Source organism: Haliotis cracherodii, unplaced genomic scaffold (genome assembly GCF_022045235.1).
Source record: "Haliotis cracherodii isolate W230 unplaced genomic scaffold, xgHalCrac1.p SCAF_11, whole genome shotgun sequence".
NCBI classification, from domain to species: Eukaryota; Metazoa; Mollusca; class Gastropoda; order Lepetellida; family Haliotidae; genus Haliotis; species Haliotis cracherodii.
Genome location: NW_027266266.1, coordinates 12,470,687 through 12,489,524, shown reverse-complemented (window position 1 = coordinate 12,489,524; position 18,838 = coordinate 12,470,687). Strand labels below are relative to the sequence as shown.

General features: G+C 43.9%; 1 protein-coding gene across 1 annotated transcript; it reads right to left on the bottom strand.

Annotated features, from left to right (window-relative positions):
* Nucleotides 1–1,613: 1,613 nt before the first annotated feature.
* LOC139455397 (cytochrome P450 2J4-like) lies at nucleotides 1,614–17,267 on the bottom strand. The gene is made up of 8 exons (XM_071236953.1): nucleotides 16,931–17,267; nucleotides 13,048–13,273; nucleotides 9,563–9,689; nucleotides 7,500–7,662; nucleotides 5,134–5,270; nucleotides 3,579–3,675; nucleotides 2,881–3,087; nucleotides 1,614–1,831 (listed from the first exon to the last, which is right to left on the bottom strand). Exons 1-8 carry the CDS (start codon nucleotides 17,265–17,267, stop codon nucleotides 1,656–1,658), a joined length of 1,470 nt encoding a protein of 489 aa, XP_071093054.1. The 3' UTR covers nucleotides 1,614–1,655.
* Nucleotides 17,268–18,838: the final 1,571 nt, after the last annotated feature.

The following is an 18,838-nucleotide window of genomic DNA, read 5'->3' as shown; positions in this document are numbered from 1 at the left end:
CTCCTACACACACACACACGTCATCGATCCCAATTGCATGGATCGATGCTCATGATGTCAATCACTGGATGGACTCGATTATTTAGGCCGCCGCCAAAGCGCTGGAATATTGCTGAGTTCAACGTTTAACAGCAAACCAACCAACCAACACACACGCATGCACGCACACGCACACATACACACGCACTCACATCGCTATATCAGTGCAATGATCTTGGACGCGACCCTAAACTCCATTTTACTTTAACTCAACCAGAACTCTTGGTAGATTATCTCATACAATGGGCCTTGAACAGACCAACACCTTTAAAAACCTCACACAATGTATACGAACAGCCTACTACACCTGAGAACCTGCACTATAGATTTGAACCCTTCACCAAAGACTTAAACTTAGAACTAAAGCCCAGAACCACTTTTTATTTAATGAATTGTCTAAATCCATTTGGACGGGAATCCCTCCTGGGGGCAAGTTGTGTAATTCAGAAATCTATACAGGAAAGGATTATAGAATGCCATACTCACTTTTTTAGAAATATGACGAACAGTTTGAGTCGAAAGGAACAATGTTACGTTCATCGCGTTGTCATATGCGTTCTTCAATGGAGTTTTGTAATCCATGAGTATATGTAGGATGTCTTACTTTCTTGAGTAAAATTCACTGATACACTGACAAATTACAAAAACCCCAATGATTTGTCATATTTTTAATTGTGCCAACCAGTAACAGTATACTGTTTTGTACGTATAGGATAACACGACAGAATAATGCACAATAAAAGCAAAAAATGTTAACATCTGTGTCTGTTGGCACTGTTCTATATTTATGGCGTCATGTCAAAGTCCTGGTTCGATTCCCATAATGGGCACAATGCGTGAAGCCCATTGCCGGTGCCCCCCCCCCCCCCCCCCCCCCCCCCCCCCCCCCTTGTGGTATTGCTGGAATTTTGCTCAAAGCGTCGTCAAACCATTTTCACTCAATCAATCACTGTTCTAGAAGTGTATGTTTCTTATGACAAACACATCAATATTTCACAGTAATACACATGTGGCCCCAAGTTACTACCTTCCTTGAATGAACTTCAGGATTATAGAATAGGTCTTCAGCAACCCTTGCTTGCCGTAAAAGGCGACTGTGCTTGTCGTAAGAGACGACTAACGGGGTCGGGTGGTCAGGCTCACTGACTTGGTTGATACATGTCATCGATCCCAATGGCGTGGATCGATGCTCAGGATGTCAATCAATGGATTGTCTGGTCCAGACTTTATTATTTACAAACCGCCTTCATATAGCTGGAACATTGCTGAGTGCGGCGTTAAACAACAAACAAACAAACAGATCATTAAAAGAACAAATTATTTTAAAAGAGAGTCCATGGTCGATCTCAATCCAATTAATCACAAATTACTACAAAGTAAATTGGCCGCCTCCGTGGTCTTGTGGTAGAGCGTCCGCCCGGAGAGCGGAAGGTCCGGGTTTCGATCCCCGGCCGCGTCATACCAAAAGACGTTAAAACATGGTACTTGTTGTTACCCTGTCTGGCGCTCGTCATTAAGGGACTAAAACAAGGACTGGTCGGCTCGGAGTCAGTATACATGGTTATAGTTGGTTATAGTTGGGGGCTTACAAATATTTAGAGTAGTGCACGATGTCTTCATCTTTTCTCAGCAATAAGTTCATAAGGAAGGGGAAAATATGTAGCACCAATGAATCCTTTGAAGTTGAGAGTGGCACCCTCTGGCTTTCTGAAGGTGAAGTTCTGTAGCATATTGGCGAAGTACATAAGTACCTCCATCCTCGCCAAAGTCTCCCCAGCACAAACGCGTGGCCCTTTAATGAAACAAGCACTAAGTCTTGCATACACAGTGGAATGTCATTAAATAAAAATCCATAAAGTAGCTTCATCGTTCGGGGAGACTTAATGGAAGTTTCTTTGTTGTCTTGGCATTGTGTGTAATTCCAAACAGGTTTTGGTTTTGTGGTTTGGTTTGTTGTTTAATGCCGCACTCAGCGATATACAAGCTATATGACGGCGCACTTGGTAAGAGTGAGTGAGTGAGTTGTCTTCAGCAACCCATGCTTGTGGTAAAAGGCGACTATGCTTGTCGTAAGAGGCGACTAACGGGATCTTTTGGTCTGGCTCGCTGACTTGGTTGATGAATGTCATATCCCATTTGCGTGGATCGATGGTCGTGATGTCAATCACTGGATTGTCTGGTCCAGACTCGATTATTTACAGACCGCCGTCATATAGCTGGAATATTACTGAGTGCAGCGTTAAACAACAAACAAACAGACCAACCAACCAAATATAAGATTATTTCACAATAAAACATTGTTCTCTCATGACGTCATTTCTGGAGATTCGAACATGCGCTTGCAACTTGATGACGTCATATATTGGACGACGTTAATTTTGAGAGGGGAGTGTCTAGTGAGTTATTCCCCATAGATGTAGCTGGGCAACGTAGATAAACGCAATGGCCGGTCACATCCAAAGGTGGGAGAAATATGACAAGAGGTTTTCGTAGACAATATACAAATAATCGACTTGAGGATTGTGAGAATCTGCGGGAAATACCAAACTTAAACCACCTTTTCGTAAAATGGACTTGTCCGACATTGCCGAGGTTTCGGATTGTATTCAAGGAGTCATCATTATTTGCATACGGGTAAATATTTTTTAAGCTTGTACATTTTAGTAACATCCTTAAAAAGGTTGTACTTCATATTGATATCGCATATACATAATAATCGACTCGTGGGAGGTGTTTATCGTACAATAAAACACTGTGTTTTATTGTACGATAAACAACTTGCCCCTCATGGTTTATTCTCCCTTCGGTGTTTTATTGTAAGATTTTAAAATGAAAACTTACCAATAGAAAATGGAATAAAAGCATCTATTTTCTTGAGTTTGCCCTTTTCGTCCAAGAACCTCTCCGGTTTGAATTCATCTACATCGTCCCAGTACTTGGGATCTTTGTGGACGGAGAGGACGTTGACGAGGACGATGGTTTCATTGGGGATGTTATAGCCGGCAAGAGTGGTGTCGGCATTTGTACTGTGTGGGATGAAGAATGGAACTGCAAGAAAGACGCACTGGACTATACAACAATATCTTATTTTCCCCTTGTTAGTTCGTAATGTAATAAGAACATTATTTCAAAACCTTTCAGCATAAATATCATTATGTTGCAAAAGCTGTTATAAATCGGTAAATGAATTCAAATGTTTGATATCACGTAATCCTCTAATAATTAGGGGGCACGGGTGGCCCAGTCGTCTAAGGCGCAGCGAATCGCCTATGATTGTGGGTTCGAATCCCGGTTCGACCCGATTATGTGTCTAGGTTTGTCAGCATCATACCTGTGCTCGTGGGTTTCACCAAAGTGGTAAACGTCTGAGAACTGCATCACTTCGGGCTTTCCTCCAAAATTAAGCTGACACGCCGTGATATAACCGGAATACTGTTAAAAGCGGCGTTAAACCCAACTCACTCACTCACTCATTCGTGTTACAGAATTACAGTGTAATATAGGAACCAATGATCAGAGTAAGCAATGTATGAACATACCCACTGGAGAAAGTCTCAATACTTCATTAATGGTTGCTTCCACATAAGCCAGGTTAGCTCTGTCAGAGAACGTGATCATTCTTCCTCGGCCGATATTCTGAAACGTGAGCGAATGCTTCAAAGCTTTGGTCTGTATATAAGTGGGGCGCTGGGGTAGTTTTGTGGTTAAAGCGTTCGCTCGTCCCGCCGAACACCCAGGTTCGTTCCCCACTTGGGTACATTTGGTGAAGTCCATTTCTGGTGTCTCACGCCATGATATTGCTGAACTGTTGCTAAAAGCGGCGTCAAACCATACTCACATAAAAGGTTCAGTTATATCATGGTATATGTTCAGCTCAATATGATTTGTTTGTGTGTTTGTTTGTTGTTTAACGCCGCACTCAGCAATATTCCAGCTATATGACGGCGGTCTGTAAATAATCGAGTCTGGACCAGACATTCCAGTGATTACTATCATGAGCATCGATCCAAAATTGGGATCGATGACATGCATCAACCAAGTTAGCGAGCCTGACCACCCGATCCCGTTAGTCGCCTTTTACGACAAGCATAGTCACCTTTTACGGCAACATGGGTTGCTGAAGACCTATTCTACCCCGGAATCTTCACGGGTCTAGCTCAATATGAAAGAAAAGTGATAAAGAATATTGCCGCCTGGCGAAACCATTTGCAACGAGGACAGTATACCCCTCACGAACTTATGATCGTTACAGGGCGAATCTGGAAATCGAACCTATATTCAGCGGATCCTTGTACGTGGTGGGTAAGTAACTCAACACATGCATTGAGTCCCCCAAGACTTCAGGGCCAACCGTGTCCCCACTTAAACATGGCGACTCTTGCAGTAACAAATGCAAGTGTCTTAACCTTATGTATGAATGAACCAGGATTCTCTTCTGTTGCAATGCGATACGTACAGAGGGGATACTGCTAGAAACGTCATGATGCCATAGAACGCCTCCGTGGTTTAGTGGTAGTGCGTCCGCCCGAAGAGCGGAAGGTCCGGGCAGCGTCATACGACAAGACGTTAAAAGATGGTACTTGTTGTTACCCTGCCTGGCGATCGGCATTATAGGGCTAAAACAAGGACTGGTCGGCTCCGGGTTAGTATACTGTGTCTGAGTGGGGTATTCATATTAAACTGCGGCATTGTATCTCAGTGGGCTAGCACTATAACCTTGTCATTAGTCCGAACTAGTACAAGCAGCCACACACGCCCGTGCATGCACGTCGCTGAATGTAAGTTTGGCCCAGTCGTCTAAGGCGCCGCGATTCGCTGTGCAGAGTTGTTTCCCTTGGGATTTATGATTGTAGGTTCGAATCCCGGTTCGCCCCGATTATGTTTCTAGGTTTGTCAGCACCATACCCGTGCTCGTGGGTTTCATCGAAGTGGTAAACGACTGAGACCTGCATCACATCGGGCTTTCCTCCCACATTAAGCTGACACGCCGCGATATAACTGAAATACTGTTAAAAGCGACGTTAATCCCCATTTCACCTCACCTCACCTATGACACTCGATCATGTAACACCTATGGGTAAGGTAACCGCTTACGTTATCAATTTCCTCCTGACATTTTTTCTGTATGTCTGGATACTTCATCATGTACAGCAGGGCCCAGTTCACTGATGTCGACGATGTTTCCGTGCCAGCCAGAAACAGGTCAACGATGAGACGCAAAAAGTTTTCGACTGTGCAACAGAAATATTAAATACTTTATTATACTTTTTGCAGAGGAAAATAATTAAAAAAACAGAGTCGACTCTATTCTTATCACAAACATATATGTGACAGTAAGACATCTTCATCTCGAAGACCAGCTACACTATATCGAGTTAACCGTATTTCGAGACAAGCGGACTGTCGATATATCGAGTAACTTTAAAGGAAAGTGGGTTAAAGAGGTTTCCGTTCTTAGCTAAGGCTGCATAAAATAATCCTCGGCATATTTTTCTCAAAAAGTGGGAAGGGGAGTGCGTTTGTACAAATTAGGTCTTGAAAACAACAGTGACTTGGGACGAACTCTTTTATTTTTAACCCACCAATAATACCAACAAAGTCAATTGGGCACACATGGATCACATATAATTTTCTTCTCTTAATTTATTGTCACTTATGTTATAAACAGAAACTTGAACATATTTTTCTATTAGCAATACAAATGCCTTACAAACAGGATTTAAAGTGACGCGCCGGTGCACGAGAAATATTTCCTTTTTCTTTGTTGGACTTATATAGTTCTCGTATCAGAAAATATAGCTCCGCTGGGTGTATGTGTGTGGGGTGGGGGTGGGAGTTGGGTGGGGTGGGGTGGGGTGGGGATGGGGGTGGGGATGGTACTGCTACGTTCTTAATATTACAGCAGTTTCAAATTGTACTTATTGCCTAAACCGTACGGAGCAAGCAGGTGGTAGGTGGCCGATTTGACTCTTTGTGTGTAACTCTTTGGAGTAGTGTAGGGAAATTGAATGGCAAATTTCGACAATATTAATCTGGAAAAATAAATCCCGCTATTTGGAAACATTTGGAGGACAATCGCTAAACAAAGCGATGGATACAAACCGTACTGCTAAGTGCATAAGTTCAAGACTTGTTTGTCGGATATATTTCATCTGAACAATAGTGACGATTTTACCCAAATCATATATTTTCACTTTAGTTATTGGATTAAGACGTTGGGATTCCGGATTAGAATAAGTCCGAAGCAACGAGGCGACAGAAAGGACGGGGTTGTAGGTCTTAGTGATTTGGTCAACTGCCTGTCATCGAATACCGAGCGCATGGCACGTTTCTCATTGTATTAGTAGGTGAGGTAAAATGGGGTTTAACGTCGCGTCCAAGATTATTGCACTTATATAGCGACGTGCATGTACGTGTGTGTGTGCGTGTGGCTGCTTGTACTAGTCCGGACTGATGCCGAGTTATAGTGCTAGCTCACTGAGATACCATGCCGCAGTTTAACATGAATACCCCACTCAGACATAGTATACTAACTCCGAGCCGACCAGTCCTTGTTTTAGCCCCTTAATGCCGAGCGCGAGACAGGGTAACAACATGTACCATCTTTTAACGTCTTTTGGTATGACGAAGTCGGGGACCATTGTATCAGTATCTGATGTGTCTTGTACATGATTCGAACAGTTCGCCAAGTATCATGTGACAAGACCGCTTCCGTGGTCTAGTGGTACAGCGTCCGCCCGGAGAGCGGAAGGTCCGGGCTTCGGTCCCCGGCAGCGTCATACCAAAAGATGTTAAAAGATGGTACTTGTTGTTACCTTACCTGGCGCTCGGCACTAAAGGGCTAAAAAGTGGTCGGTTCGGATCCAGTGTTCTGTGTCTGAGTGGAGTCTTCATGTTAATCTGCGGCATGGTATTTCAGTGGGCTAGCACTGTAAAATCAGACTAGTACAAGCAGCCTCACGTACGCACACATGCGTGCATGCACGTCACTAACTATGTTGGTCATAAGAAGCTAATTGGTCATAAGATGAGGTGAGGTGAAACAGGGTTTACAGCGATAGAAACTAACATTTTTAGACCACTAGTCCTTATAATGATAACATATAGCAAGACCCTTACAAAGGGCAAATTTGTACCAAAAGACGTTAAAAGATGGTACTTGTTATTACCCTGCCTGGCGCTCGGCATTAAGGGGCTAAAACAAGGACTGGTCGGCTGGGAGTGTCTAAGTAGGGTATTCATGTTAAACTGCGGCATGGTATCTCTGAGCTAGCACTATAAATCGGCATCAGTCCGGACTAGTACAAGCAGCCACACACACACACGTGCCTGCACGTCGCTATATAAGTGCAATAATCTTGGACGCGACGTTAAAAACCATTTCACATCACCTCTCATCTGAAGCGACCATATCAGAGAACCTGTTGGGTAAATGATGTGTATTTTGAGACATGTCTTACGGCTGTAGGCTTTGTTGGTCTGTCCCTCGCCGTCACGCATCTGAATGTACAGATCCACAAAGTCACGGATGTTGTTGGGGTCATACGACTGTTCGTGTTCTTGTACCACGCCCTTGACAAACTCACACAGTCGCTTCATGTGGCCGAGAGACACTCGGGCTTTCTGTAATTGATTGACGACATAAATCAGTTCCCATTTACATTAGTTTACTGACCTGTCGTCCAAGACTTTCACACATGTAGAAAAATGGTACATTTTATTTCGAGTTTTAAATATTTCCGTAATGAAAAATTGAGTGAGTGAGTGAGTTGGGTTTAACGCCGCTTTTAACAGTATTCCAGTTATATCACGGCGTGTCAGCTTAATGTGGGCGGAAAGCCCGAAGTGATGCAGGTTTCAGACGTTTACCACTTCGGTGAAACCCACTAGCACGGGTATGGTGCTGACAAACCTAGAAACATCATCAGGGCGAACCGGGATTCGAAGCCACAATCATAGGTTTCTGGCGTGCCCAAGGGACGCAAATCTGCACAGCAAATCGCGGCGTCTTTGACGACTGGGCCACCCATGACGTATACATTCCAATGTGTTTATTTCGAATAAAGGCGACAAAACCCTTACCATGATTGTAAAAATCCCTACTAAAAGAGGAGTCGATTGTATGATTCCGACCATATCATTAGCATGTGTTAATGAATCACGGTCACATAGTGACGACACCAGGTGTTCGCGAAAATGTTTCAGTATCCTGCTCCTCCGGTGGCAACCGTCACAAACACATGCAAAAACTCTTTGTTCACAATTTTTTTTTTTTTTTTTTTTTTTTAAAATAATTCAGTACATCGTAGTTAAAAATTGAACCCCTTTCTGCTAAGTATATAACGCTACATGTACAACGAACGTTATGGCTTGACCAACTTGGACCTGGAGGAAAGAGAAACTGGCGTGCGTGAAGGAGAACACCCGGTGTCATCACTATTTGATGGTGATGCACAAACACCAGCTCGTGATGTAGTCGGAATCGTACAATGGACCCTGTTTCAGCAGATATTTCTTACGATTTTGGGAAAGATTTGTCGCTTTTATTTACAGTTCATGTGCAATATAATCTCATTAACACTCATGGAAATATGATTTTCTCAATGATGTGTTTGCACAAACGACACTGAACATATTTTCAGCAACTTAGTCAGAGTTAAAACTGTTGATATAGGGTTTTCATCACAATTGTCTTGCATTGATGGGAATTGTGAACTCTGGATCACGTGTAACAGTTCCGGTATTTCTAAAAATAAAAGCGACAAAACCCTTTCTATATTCATAAGAAATTATACAATTTATTAACAAACACATTATTTTAAAAACCCAATAAATAACAATTTGTTATTAAAAGAATTTCATGGTGGGTCCCAATCCAATTAATCACAGGGTAGAATAGGTCTTCAGCAACCCGTGCTTGCCATGAAAGGCGACTATGCTTGTAAGAGGCGACTAAAGGGATCGGGTGTTTAGGCTCGCTGACTTGGTTGATGCATGTCATCGATCCCAATGGCGCGGATCGATGCTCATGTTGTCAATCACTGGATTGTCTGGTCCAGACTCGATTTTTTTTTTTTACAGACCGCCGTCATACAGCTGGAATATTGCTGAGTGCGGCGTTAAACAACAAACAAGCAAACAGATCATTAAAAGAACAAATTATTTTAAAAGAGAGTCCATGGTCGATCTCAATCCAATTCATCACAAATTACTACAAAGGAAATTGGCCGCCTCCGTGTTCTTGTGGTAGAGCGTCCGCCCGGAGAGCGGAAGGTCCGGGGTTCGATCCCCGGCCGCGTCATACCAAAAGACGTTAAAAAATGGTACTTGTTGTTACCCTGTCTGGCGCTCGGCATTAAGGGACTAAAACAAGGACTGGTCGGCTCGGAGTCAGTATACTGTGTCTGAGAGGGGTATTAAATATTAAAAAAACAAAACAATTTCACCTCACAGAGGAAATTATTTCAAAAGTGCGTCCAGGTTCGCCCAAATCAAATGACTCAAGCGAATAACGACTAAATACCTGTTGCGTTGATGGGAGCATCCTCAGTAATGGTATGGCATAATAAGGGTTGAGACTTCCTGGCGACTTGACCACGTCGTTAAGGAGACGCATCAGTTCATGAAACTTCTCATCGTGGTAGTCATATCTACAGTGTCAAAAACAGAAACACCTATCAGTGGAGTCCCGGGTGAATTCCGGAAAATACATACTCTTCAAATAAAATAGAGGACACTTGCACATAACTTAAAATTTCCAAAATTGTAAGAGATATTAGTTCCCAATAATAGTTGTACTGATATAACGAACGAATTGGGAACACCTAACAACCGGTAGTGTCGTAGGCTCAGCTAGAGTTGCATTGGAGCCAACACAGTCTTTGTGTTGAAACTACAACCACTACAAGCATGGGTTGCTGAAGACCTAGTCTAACCCGGGTCTTCACGAGTTATGTACCTGGGTTGAGAAAGAGGTTCATATTTGCTATTCAGTCCCACTGAAATTACAAAATATGTTTTCTTTGTTTGTTTGTTCGTTTATTGTTTAGCCGAAATATTCCGGCTATATGACGGCGGCTCTATGACGATTGAGCTCATGTTCATCGATCCAAAATTGGGATACGATGACATGCATCAACCAAGTCAGCGAGCCTGACCACCCGATCCCGTTAGTCGCCTCTTACGACAAACATAGTCGCCTCTTACGACAAGCATAGTCGCCTCTTAGGACAAGCATAGGTGCCTCTTAGGACAAACATAAGTGCCTCTCACACTGTCAGGAATATACATGGACCTGGCAAAAACAAACACCATCTCACATCACATTATTGACATCAGATGACAAAAATCATGGTGTGAAATCCTCAGCTTCTTTCTTTACTTCGAGAAATACACCAGATACATAGTTCAACTCAGAGCTCCAGATAACTTTTTGAGCAATTGAGTTTTCACATTGAAGGTTTCTATTTTTATTAGGTTAATGCATTTTTCATGGGGTTACCAATATTTTTTCACTCCTCTTTTCATCCCTCTATTGAGTTTTCAAAAAGCGTGACGTTCTCATGCTATAGTTTTATTTATACCTCATCAAGTCAAGTGGAATGTTACCGTACAGTCGGATATTAATTTCAACAAGGACTTCAGTGCAAGCATTGGGTTTCTCGTGTTACAAATGATTTGGTCAATAAATGTATTTAATTTTTTTCGATCATTCGATGAACATGCACACACAAATATTGTTTTGAAGAAAATAATGATTTTTGTCATAGGCTGTCGATCAAGATTAAGAAAAACGTATACCCGTATATTACGTAAACATGGCATGACAACCTGGTCGATTTTAGTTGCCTTTGTCGATCAGCAGTGGATCGTGGGGGAGCTATTCTAACCAATTGGTGACGCCACCACTCTTTTTTCTGGTCCAGAATCAGTTATTAAGAAACCGCCTCCGTGGTCTAGAGGTAGCGCGTCCGCCCGGAGAGCCTGCTGGCGCTCGGCATTAAGGGGCTAAAACAAGGACTGGTCTGGTCGGAGTCAGTATACTGTGTCTGAGTGGGGTATTCATGTCAAACTGCGGCACGGTATCTGCGGTATGCTAGCACTATAAATCGGCATCTGTACGGACTAGTTCAAGCAGCCACACACACACACACACACACACACACAAACACACACACGTACATGCACGTCGCTATATAAGTGCAATAATCTTGGACGCGACGTTAAACCCAATTTCACCTCACCAGTTATTAAGAGGCTGCCGTCCTACAGTTGAAATATAGATTATTAAACAACATACAATCAAACATGTTAAATGCACTGACAGAAAGCACGTTAACGAGCTATTCAGGACCATTTTATTTTATTTTTTGTTTCCAGTTTAAATCCGTACTCAGCAATATTCCAGCTATATGACGGCGGTCTGTAAATAATAAACCTAGAAACATGATCGGGGCGAACCTGGATTCGAATCCACAATTAAAGATTTGTTGTGTGCCCAAGGGACGCAACTCTGCACAGTAGATTGCGGCGCCTTAGACGACTAAATCACCCTAGAAAGTTTCTTGAGACCCTATATGATATGTTAAGAATGCACCTCGGTGCTATAAACTATTATAAATAAACACACAGGGGCGCTTTCCCGACATTTGTACACTCAACGGTGATTGGTGAGCTGAATTCGTGTGAATGCAGCATTGCTGGAAACACTACGATATGACGTCATCTATTGTTCTTGATGTCCCAAATTGATAACTTACTTCACCAGGACCAAATCGACGTCAGTTATACGTTTTCTGAGGTTTTTTTCTTAAAATTACATCTCTAAATTACATCTCTAATTTAAACCAAACTTGGCATTATATTACGGATATTCCTCCTTCGAATAAACCGCCTCCGTGGTCTAGTGGTAGAGCGTCCGCCCGGAGAGCGGAAGGTCGGGGGTCGATCTCCGGACGCGTCATACCAAAAGACGTTAAAAGATGGTACTTGTTGTTACCCGGTCTGGCGCTCGGTATTAAGGGGCTAAAACAAGGACTGGTCGGCTGGGAGTCAGTATACTGTGTCGGAGTGGGGTATTCATGTTAATTTGCGGCATGGTATCTCAGTGAGCTAGCACTATAAATCGGCGTCAGTCCGGACTAGTACAAGCAGCCACAAACACACACATGCATGCACGTCGCTATAGAAGTGCAATAATCTTAGACGCGACGTTAAACTCAATTTCACCTCATTTCACCTCACCTCACCTCCGAATAAATACTTCAGAATGACGTTTGGAATAAAGGATCACTTGTCTGCAGCTCGACACAAATATTCATAGTCTTGTACTCGTAGTTCCTCGTTCGTTTTTGTTCTAATTAGGTTAAGTGTTACACCCACTGTGGTTCTGTAAACATTATTTCTTAAAAACAAACTTTTCCAATGTTCCAGATATCGACGGGCGGTTGGGTAGCCTTGTGGTTAAAGCGATCGCTCGTAACGCCCAATGTCCGGATTCGATTCCCCACATGGGTACAACGTGGGAAGCGCATTTCCGGGTCCACTTGCACTAAGCGATCTTAGCGCTAAGAAGATCATAACTCCCATTCTTTAACGAAGTCTTACGACAGTCGTAGCGCTAAGATCCCTTTGTGCAAGTGGGCCCTGGTCTCCCCAGCCCTGATATTGCTGAGGGGGCACGGGTGGCACCGCGATTCGCTGTGCAGAGTTGCGTCCCTTGGTCACGCCAGAAACCTATGATTGTGGGTTCGAATCCCGGTTCGGCCCGAATATGTTTCTAGGTTTGTCAGCACCATACCCGTGCTCGTGGGTTTCACCAAAGTGGTAAACATCTAAAACCTGCATCACTTGGGGCTTTCCTCCCACATTAAGCTGACACGCCGCTACATAACTGGAATGCTGTTAAAAGCGGCGTTAAACCCAACTCACTCACTCACTCACTCACTGATATTGCTGAAATATTGCTATGAAGACTCATTCACTCCGAATGTGGACACTCCAACTCACCTCTCGCCGAAGATGAGGCTGCAGATGATGTTGCCTGTAGCTACGTCCATGAAGTCGTGGAAATGGAACCGCTTTCCATCACTCTCTGAAAGGATGGTGAGGATGGCGTTGACCTCGTCCTTCACCTTGTCCTCTACGCTACTCTTCCCCATCCCAAAGTCCCTCATGGTCTGAAGGCTGAACCTCCTTAAGTCCTTCCATGCCTGGCCGCTGCTCATGAAGATACCTGTAAATGAGTGAGTATGATTTTACGCCGCTTTTTGCAGTATTCCAACAATATCACAGCGGGGGACACCAGAAATGGTGAGTGAGTGAGTATGATTTTACGCTGCTTTTGGCAGTATTCAAACAATATCACGGCGGGGGCTCTGGAAATTGGTATCATGCATGAATGAGTGAGAGAGTTAGTGAGTGAGGTTTTACGCTGCTTTTTGCAGTATTCCAACAATATCACGGCGGGGGGGCTCTAGAAATGGTGAGTGAGTGAGTATGATTTTACGCCGCTTTTTGCAGTATTCCAACAATATCACAGCGGGGGACACCAGAAATGGTGAGTGAGTGAGTGAGTATGATTTTACGCTGCTTTTTGCAGTATTCCAACAATATCACAGCGGGGGCTCTAGAAATGGGTATCATACATGAGTGAGTGAGTGAGTGAGGTTTTACGCTGCTTTTTGCAGTATTCCAACAATATCGAAAGCGGGGGGCTCTAGAAATGGGAATCATACATGAGTGAGTGAGTGAGTGAGGTTTTACGCTGCTTTTTGCAGTATTGCAACAATATCGCAGCGGGGGGCTCTAGAAATGGGTATCATACATGAGAGAGTGACTGAGTGAGTATGATTTTATGCCGATTTTTGCAGTATTCCAACAATATCACAGCGGGGGACACCAGAAATGGTGAGTGAGTGAGTAAGTGAGTGAGTGAGTGAGTATGATTTTACGCCGCTTTTTGCAGTATTCCGACAATATCACGGCGGGGGGCACCAGAAATGGGTATCATACATGAGTGAGAGAGAGGTTTTACGCCCGTTTTTGCAGTATTCCAACAATATCACAACGGGGGACACCAGAAATGGTGAGTGAGTGAGTTAGTGAGTGAGGTTTTACGCCACTTTTTGCAGTATTCCACCAATATCACGGCGGGGGGCTCTAGAAATGGGTATCATTCATGAGGGAGTGAGAGGTTTTACGTCGCTTTTTGCAGTGTTCCAACAATATCACGGCGGGGACCCTAGAAATGGTGACTGAGTGAGTGAGTGATTGCGGAAAGCTGGTGTTCGATCCCCGGTTGCGTCATACCAAAAGACGTTAAAATCATAGTACGTGGTGTTCAGCATTATTGAGATAAAAAGTACTGGTCGGCTCGGAGTCAGTAATGTGTGTGGGAGGGGTATCCATGTCAAGTCTTTCTATTTGAGGCGGACCGCCTCCGTGGTCTAGTGTTAAAGCGTAGGCCCGGAAAATGGAAGGTCAGGGTTCATACCAAAAGACGTTAAAATATGGTACTTTTTGTTACCCTGCCTGGCGCTTGACATTAAGGGGCTAAAACAAGGACTGGTCGGCTCGGAGTCAGTATACTGTGTCTGAGTGGGGTATTCATGTTAAACTGCGGCATAGTATCTCTGAGCTAGCACTATAAATCGGCATCAGTCCGGACTAGTACAAGCAGCCACACACACAGGTTATCCAAGCATCCAAGTACGTCGTTATATATATAAGTGCCATAGTTTTGAACGCGATGTTAGATCTCATTTCACATCTCCACACTTTTACCCTTGGAAGGAAATTAATGCGAGTGTGAGTGTGTTTGCGTACGTGTTCTCATTTCTGCCTCGCACAAGACGTGTATTATCGTCACACTAGGATAGGGTAGTCTAGTGGATAAAGCGTTTGCTCGTCACGCCGAAGACCCAGTTTCGATACCCCACAATGTACAATGTGTGAAGGACCCGTGAAGATCCGGGGTAGAGCAGGTCTTCAGCAACCCATGCTTTCCGTAAAAGGCGACTATGCTTGTCGGGAGAGGCGACTAACGGGATCGGGTGGTCAGGCTGGCAGACTTGGTTGATGCATGTCATCGTATCCCGATTGTGTGGATCGATGCTCATGATGTCAATCACTGGATTGTCTGGTCCAGACACGATTATTCACAGACCGCCGCCATTTAGCTGGAATATTGCTGAGTGCGGCGTTAAACAACAAACAAAAACAAATAAACAAACAAACAATGTGTCAAGCCCATTTCTGGTATCTCTCGCCGTGATATTTCTGGAATATTGCTAAAAGCGGCGTAAAACTCTACTCACTCACTCACTATCTTCACACCGATAAACTGCAGTCGTATACTGTAACTGTTAACGAACACTGAGTGTGTTACGATACGCTTTGTACCTTTGGACTCCGACACACACGACTCCCCTATTACTGAGGACACATGAAGCCGCTGTTCAAGGTCATATAACGTACCGTAGATAATCCAGTAAGTGCCCCTGTGCTTATTAATTACGGATATCTTCCCGACTCTTTTCGTATCTGTGTTTTATCCGGAGGTGACGGGAAGGGACAACTTCGGGACCGACCATCTGATATCCGGGGACGGGGGGTCTGGGATTTTATAGAAATTCTTGTCGCTGAAAATTCTTGAAAAATCAATGATGCTTCAGACTTGGAAAAAAAGAACTTGTCTGGCTCAAAAATTACAAAATAATATTTAGGCTCATAGTTTTAATTAAAAAATAATATCTTGTTTTGCAGCTGTTTTGAAAACATATCCAATCTCCAGAAAAAATGCCAGGATTCTCCCCCAGAATATCAAATGGTCAGTCCCTTACATTGGCAATATCTATGGTATGACCCACTGGGTAAACATTAAGTTGTACTTAAGGAGTGAATGCCTGTCGAGTCAGGCAAACGTGTGGTTGACTTCACGAGCAACTATGCAAAATGCCAGCTCACATATTTCAACAAATCAATAAGAAATAGTGAGCTCCTTTGGGTTGTCCCGTTGGGATTCTGGGTTATGTTTGTCTTAAGTCTCACCGACTTAACAGATCGGGGGGTCAGGCTCGCTGACTTGGTTCATTGCGTGTCGTCGTACCCCGACGCCGTGGATCGTTGCTCATGACATCAATCATTGGATTGTATTGATTACTTACAGGCAGAGTTAAACAACAAAGGCAACATGAAACATAACAAGCCAATGAGTCCTAAAAACAATCTTAAGTATACAGTGGATGACATATGCACAACTTACTCTCGTTGGTTTGACTGACCCACCACAAAAAAATGTGCATGTCGTAACCTCTTTAATTTCCACATAAACTGTGCACGGCATACCCTCTTTAATTTGACTGACCCACCACATAATATGTGAACGACTTAACGACTCTAATTTCCATAATTGTTTTGTTTGTTTGATTTTAACGCCGCTATATGACGGCGGTCTGTAAATAATCGAGTCTGGACCAGACAATCAAGTGATTGACATCACGAGCATCGATCCACGCAATTGGTGAGTCGGTGAGTACGGTTTTACGCCGCTTTTAGCAATATTCCAGCAATATCACGGCGGGGGACACCAGAAATGGGCTTCAAACATTGTACCCATGTCGGGAATCGAACCCGGGTCTTCGGCATGACGAGCTAACGCTTTAACCGCCCCCCACGCAATTGGGATCGATGACATGCATCAACAAAGTCAGCGAGCCTGACCACCCGATCCCGTTAGTCGCCTATTACGACAAGCATAGTCGTCTTTTACGGCAAGCATGGGTTGCTGAAGACCTTTTCTACCCCGGATCTTCACGTGTAGTTTCCACATAAAAAGTAAATGTTCCCGACTTACCCTCTTTAATTTCCACATAAAATGTTCCCGACTTACCCGCTTTGATTTGACTGACCCACCACATAAAGTTAGGCCGATGGCTGAAGCAATCAGCTTGTGTAACGAAGGCGTCACGGACCACATCAAATCCACTGAGAACCACCACCAAGTAGCCACCGACGTACATGCGGAACACCTTCCCGTATTGTTTGTGATAGCGGATGAACTGCTCCATCCTGTTCCCCTTAATCAGGAAATCCAGGTTGCCGAGGAATGGTATAACTGGAGGTCCGGGCGGCAGGTTTTTAGGCTTGGAAATAACATAATAGGCTATGCAAAATACAATAAGGAATACTAGCACCGTCGGCAAGTCCATTCCAAGCAGGAGCGCCATGGCTGAGGTATAGAGGCGGGCACAGCAGTTTCTACGCACAGCACAGCACAGTAGACAGGGCAGTAGTCAGGTCACTGCCGCCTGCTATCAGTTTCCAGCTCGAAGTATGTCATGTCTGATTATGTATGTGTCAGCTATAGGCGCTACCCGCAGTCTCTGTTGCATTGTGTATGACCTGTCCTATTTAAAACTCCGTTGTCATCTTGTGTAAGGTACATCGGGCCGCAGTGGTATAGTGAGGATGCTTTCGCGCCGCTTTTGACGAAATTCTTGTTTGTTTGTTGTTTACACCGCCTTCAGCAATATTCCAGCTATTTGACGGCGGTCTGTAAATAATCGAGTCTGGACCAGACAATCCAGTGATTGACATCATGAGCATCGATCCACGCAATTGGGATCGATGACATGCATCAACCGAGTCAGCGATGTAGGAATCGAACCTGGGTCTTCAGAGAGACGAGCGAACGCTGTAACCACTAGGCTACCCGACCGCCACTATAAAACATATAGACCTATGGGGACACGGGTGGCCCAGTCGTCTAAGGCGCTGCGATTCGCTGTGCAGAGTTGCGTCCCTTGGATATGCCAGAAACCTATGATTGTGGGTTCGAATCCCGGTTCGCCCGGATTGTTTCTAGGTTTGTCAGCACCATACCCGTGCTCGTGCTCTGAGACCTGCATCACTTGGGCTTTCCTCCCACATTAAGCTGACAGTACACGCAGTGATATAACTGGAATACTGTTAAAAGCGGCGTCAAACCCTACTCACTCACTCCCTGATAAAACCTATACCCCGCCAAACTGCCTGTGACATATGACAATTCTGTATGGAAGGACGTGGCACGTCCTTGTAAGGAATCGTGAATGAGGTACGGTGGGCAATCAATCAATAGAACTATATACATAAAACAACATGAAATGTATAAACAAGTGTACATGAAGCAGTTTTCTTTTTTTTAAACTGGACATGATTGCAACTGTTTGTTTGTTGTTTAACCTCCTAATCAGCAATATTCTAGCTATATGACCGTGGTCTGTAAATAATCGAGTCTGGACCAGACAAGCCAGTGATTGACATGAGCATTGATCCACGCAGTCTCTGTTATCTTATTGTTAGATTGATAGAAATTGATAATGATACCTATTTCAGGTTGAAAATGTGGTACTGTGATTATGTACCAGAAAACATTCAACATGGGAAATGACCCCTGAAGATCCAGGGTAGAATAGGTCTTCAGCAACCCATGCAACCCAACGACTATGCTTGTCGTAAGAGGCGACTAACGGGATCGAGTGGTCAGGCTCGCAAACTTGGTTGATGCATGTCATCGATCCCAATTGTGTGGATCAATGCTCATGATGTCAATCACTGCATTGTCTGGTCCAGATTCAATTATTTACAGACCATCGTCATATAGCTGGAATATTGCTGAGTGCGGCTAAACAAAAAACAAACAAACCTAATTTCCTAATTGCATTGGTAAACTTTGAAAGCTCATTTTTTTTCTCCCTCAGATAACTCAAAGTAAAACTGTAAGCATTGTCTGGCCTTGGGGTCACTCAGTGCATGT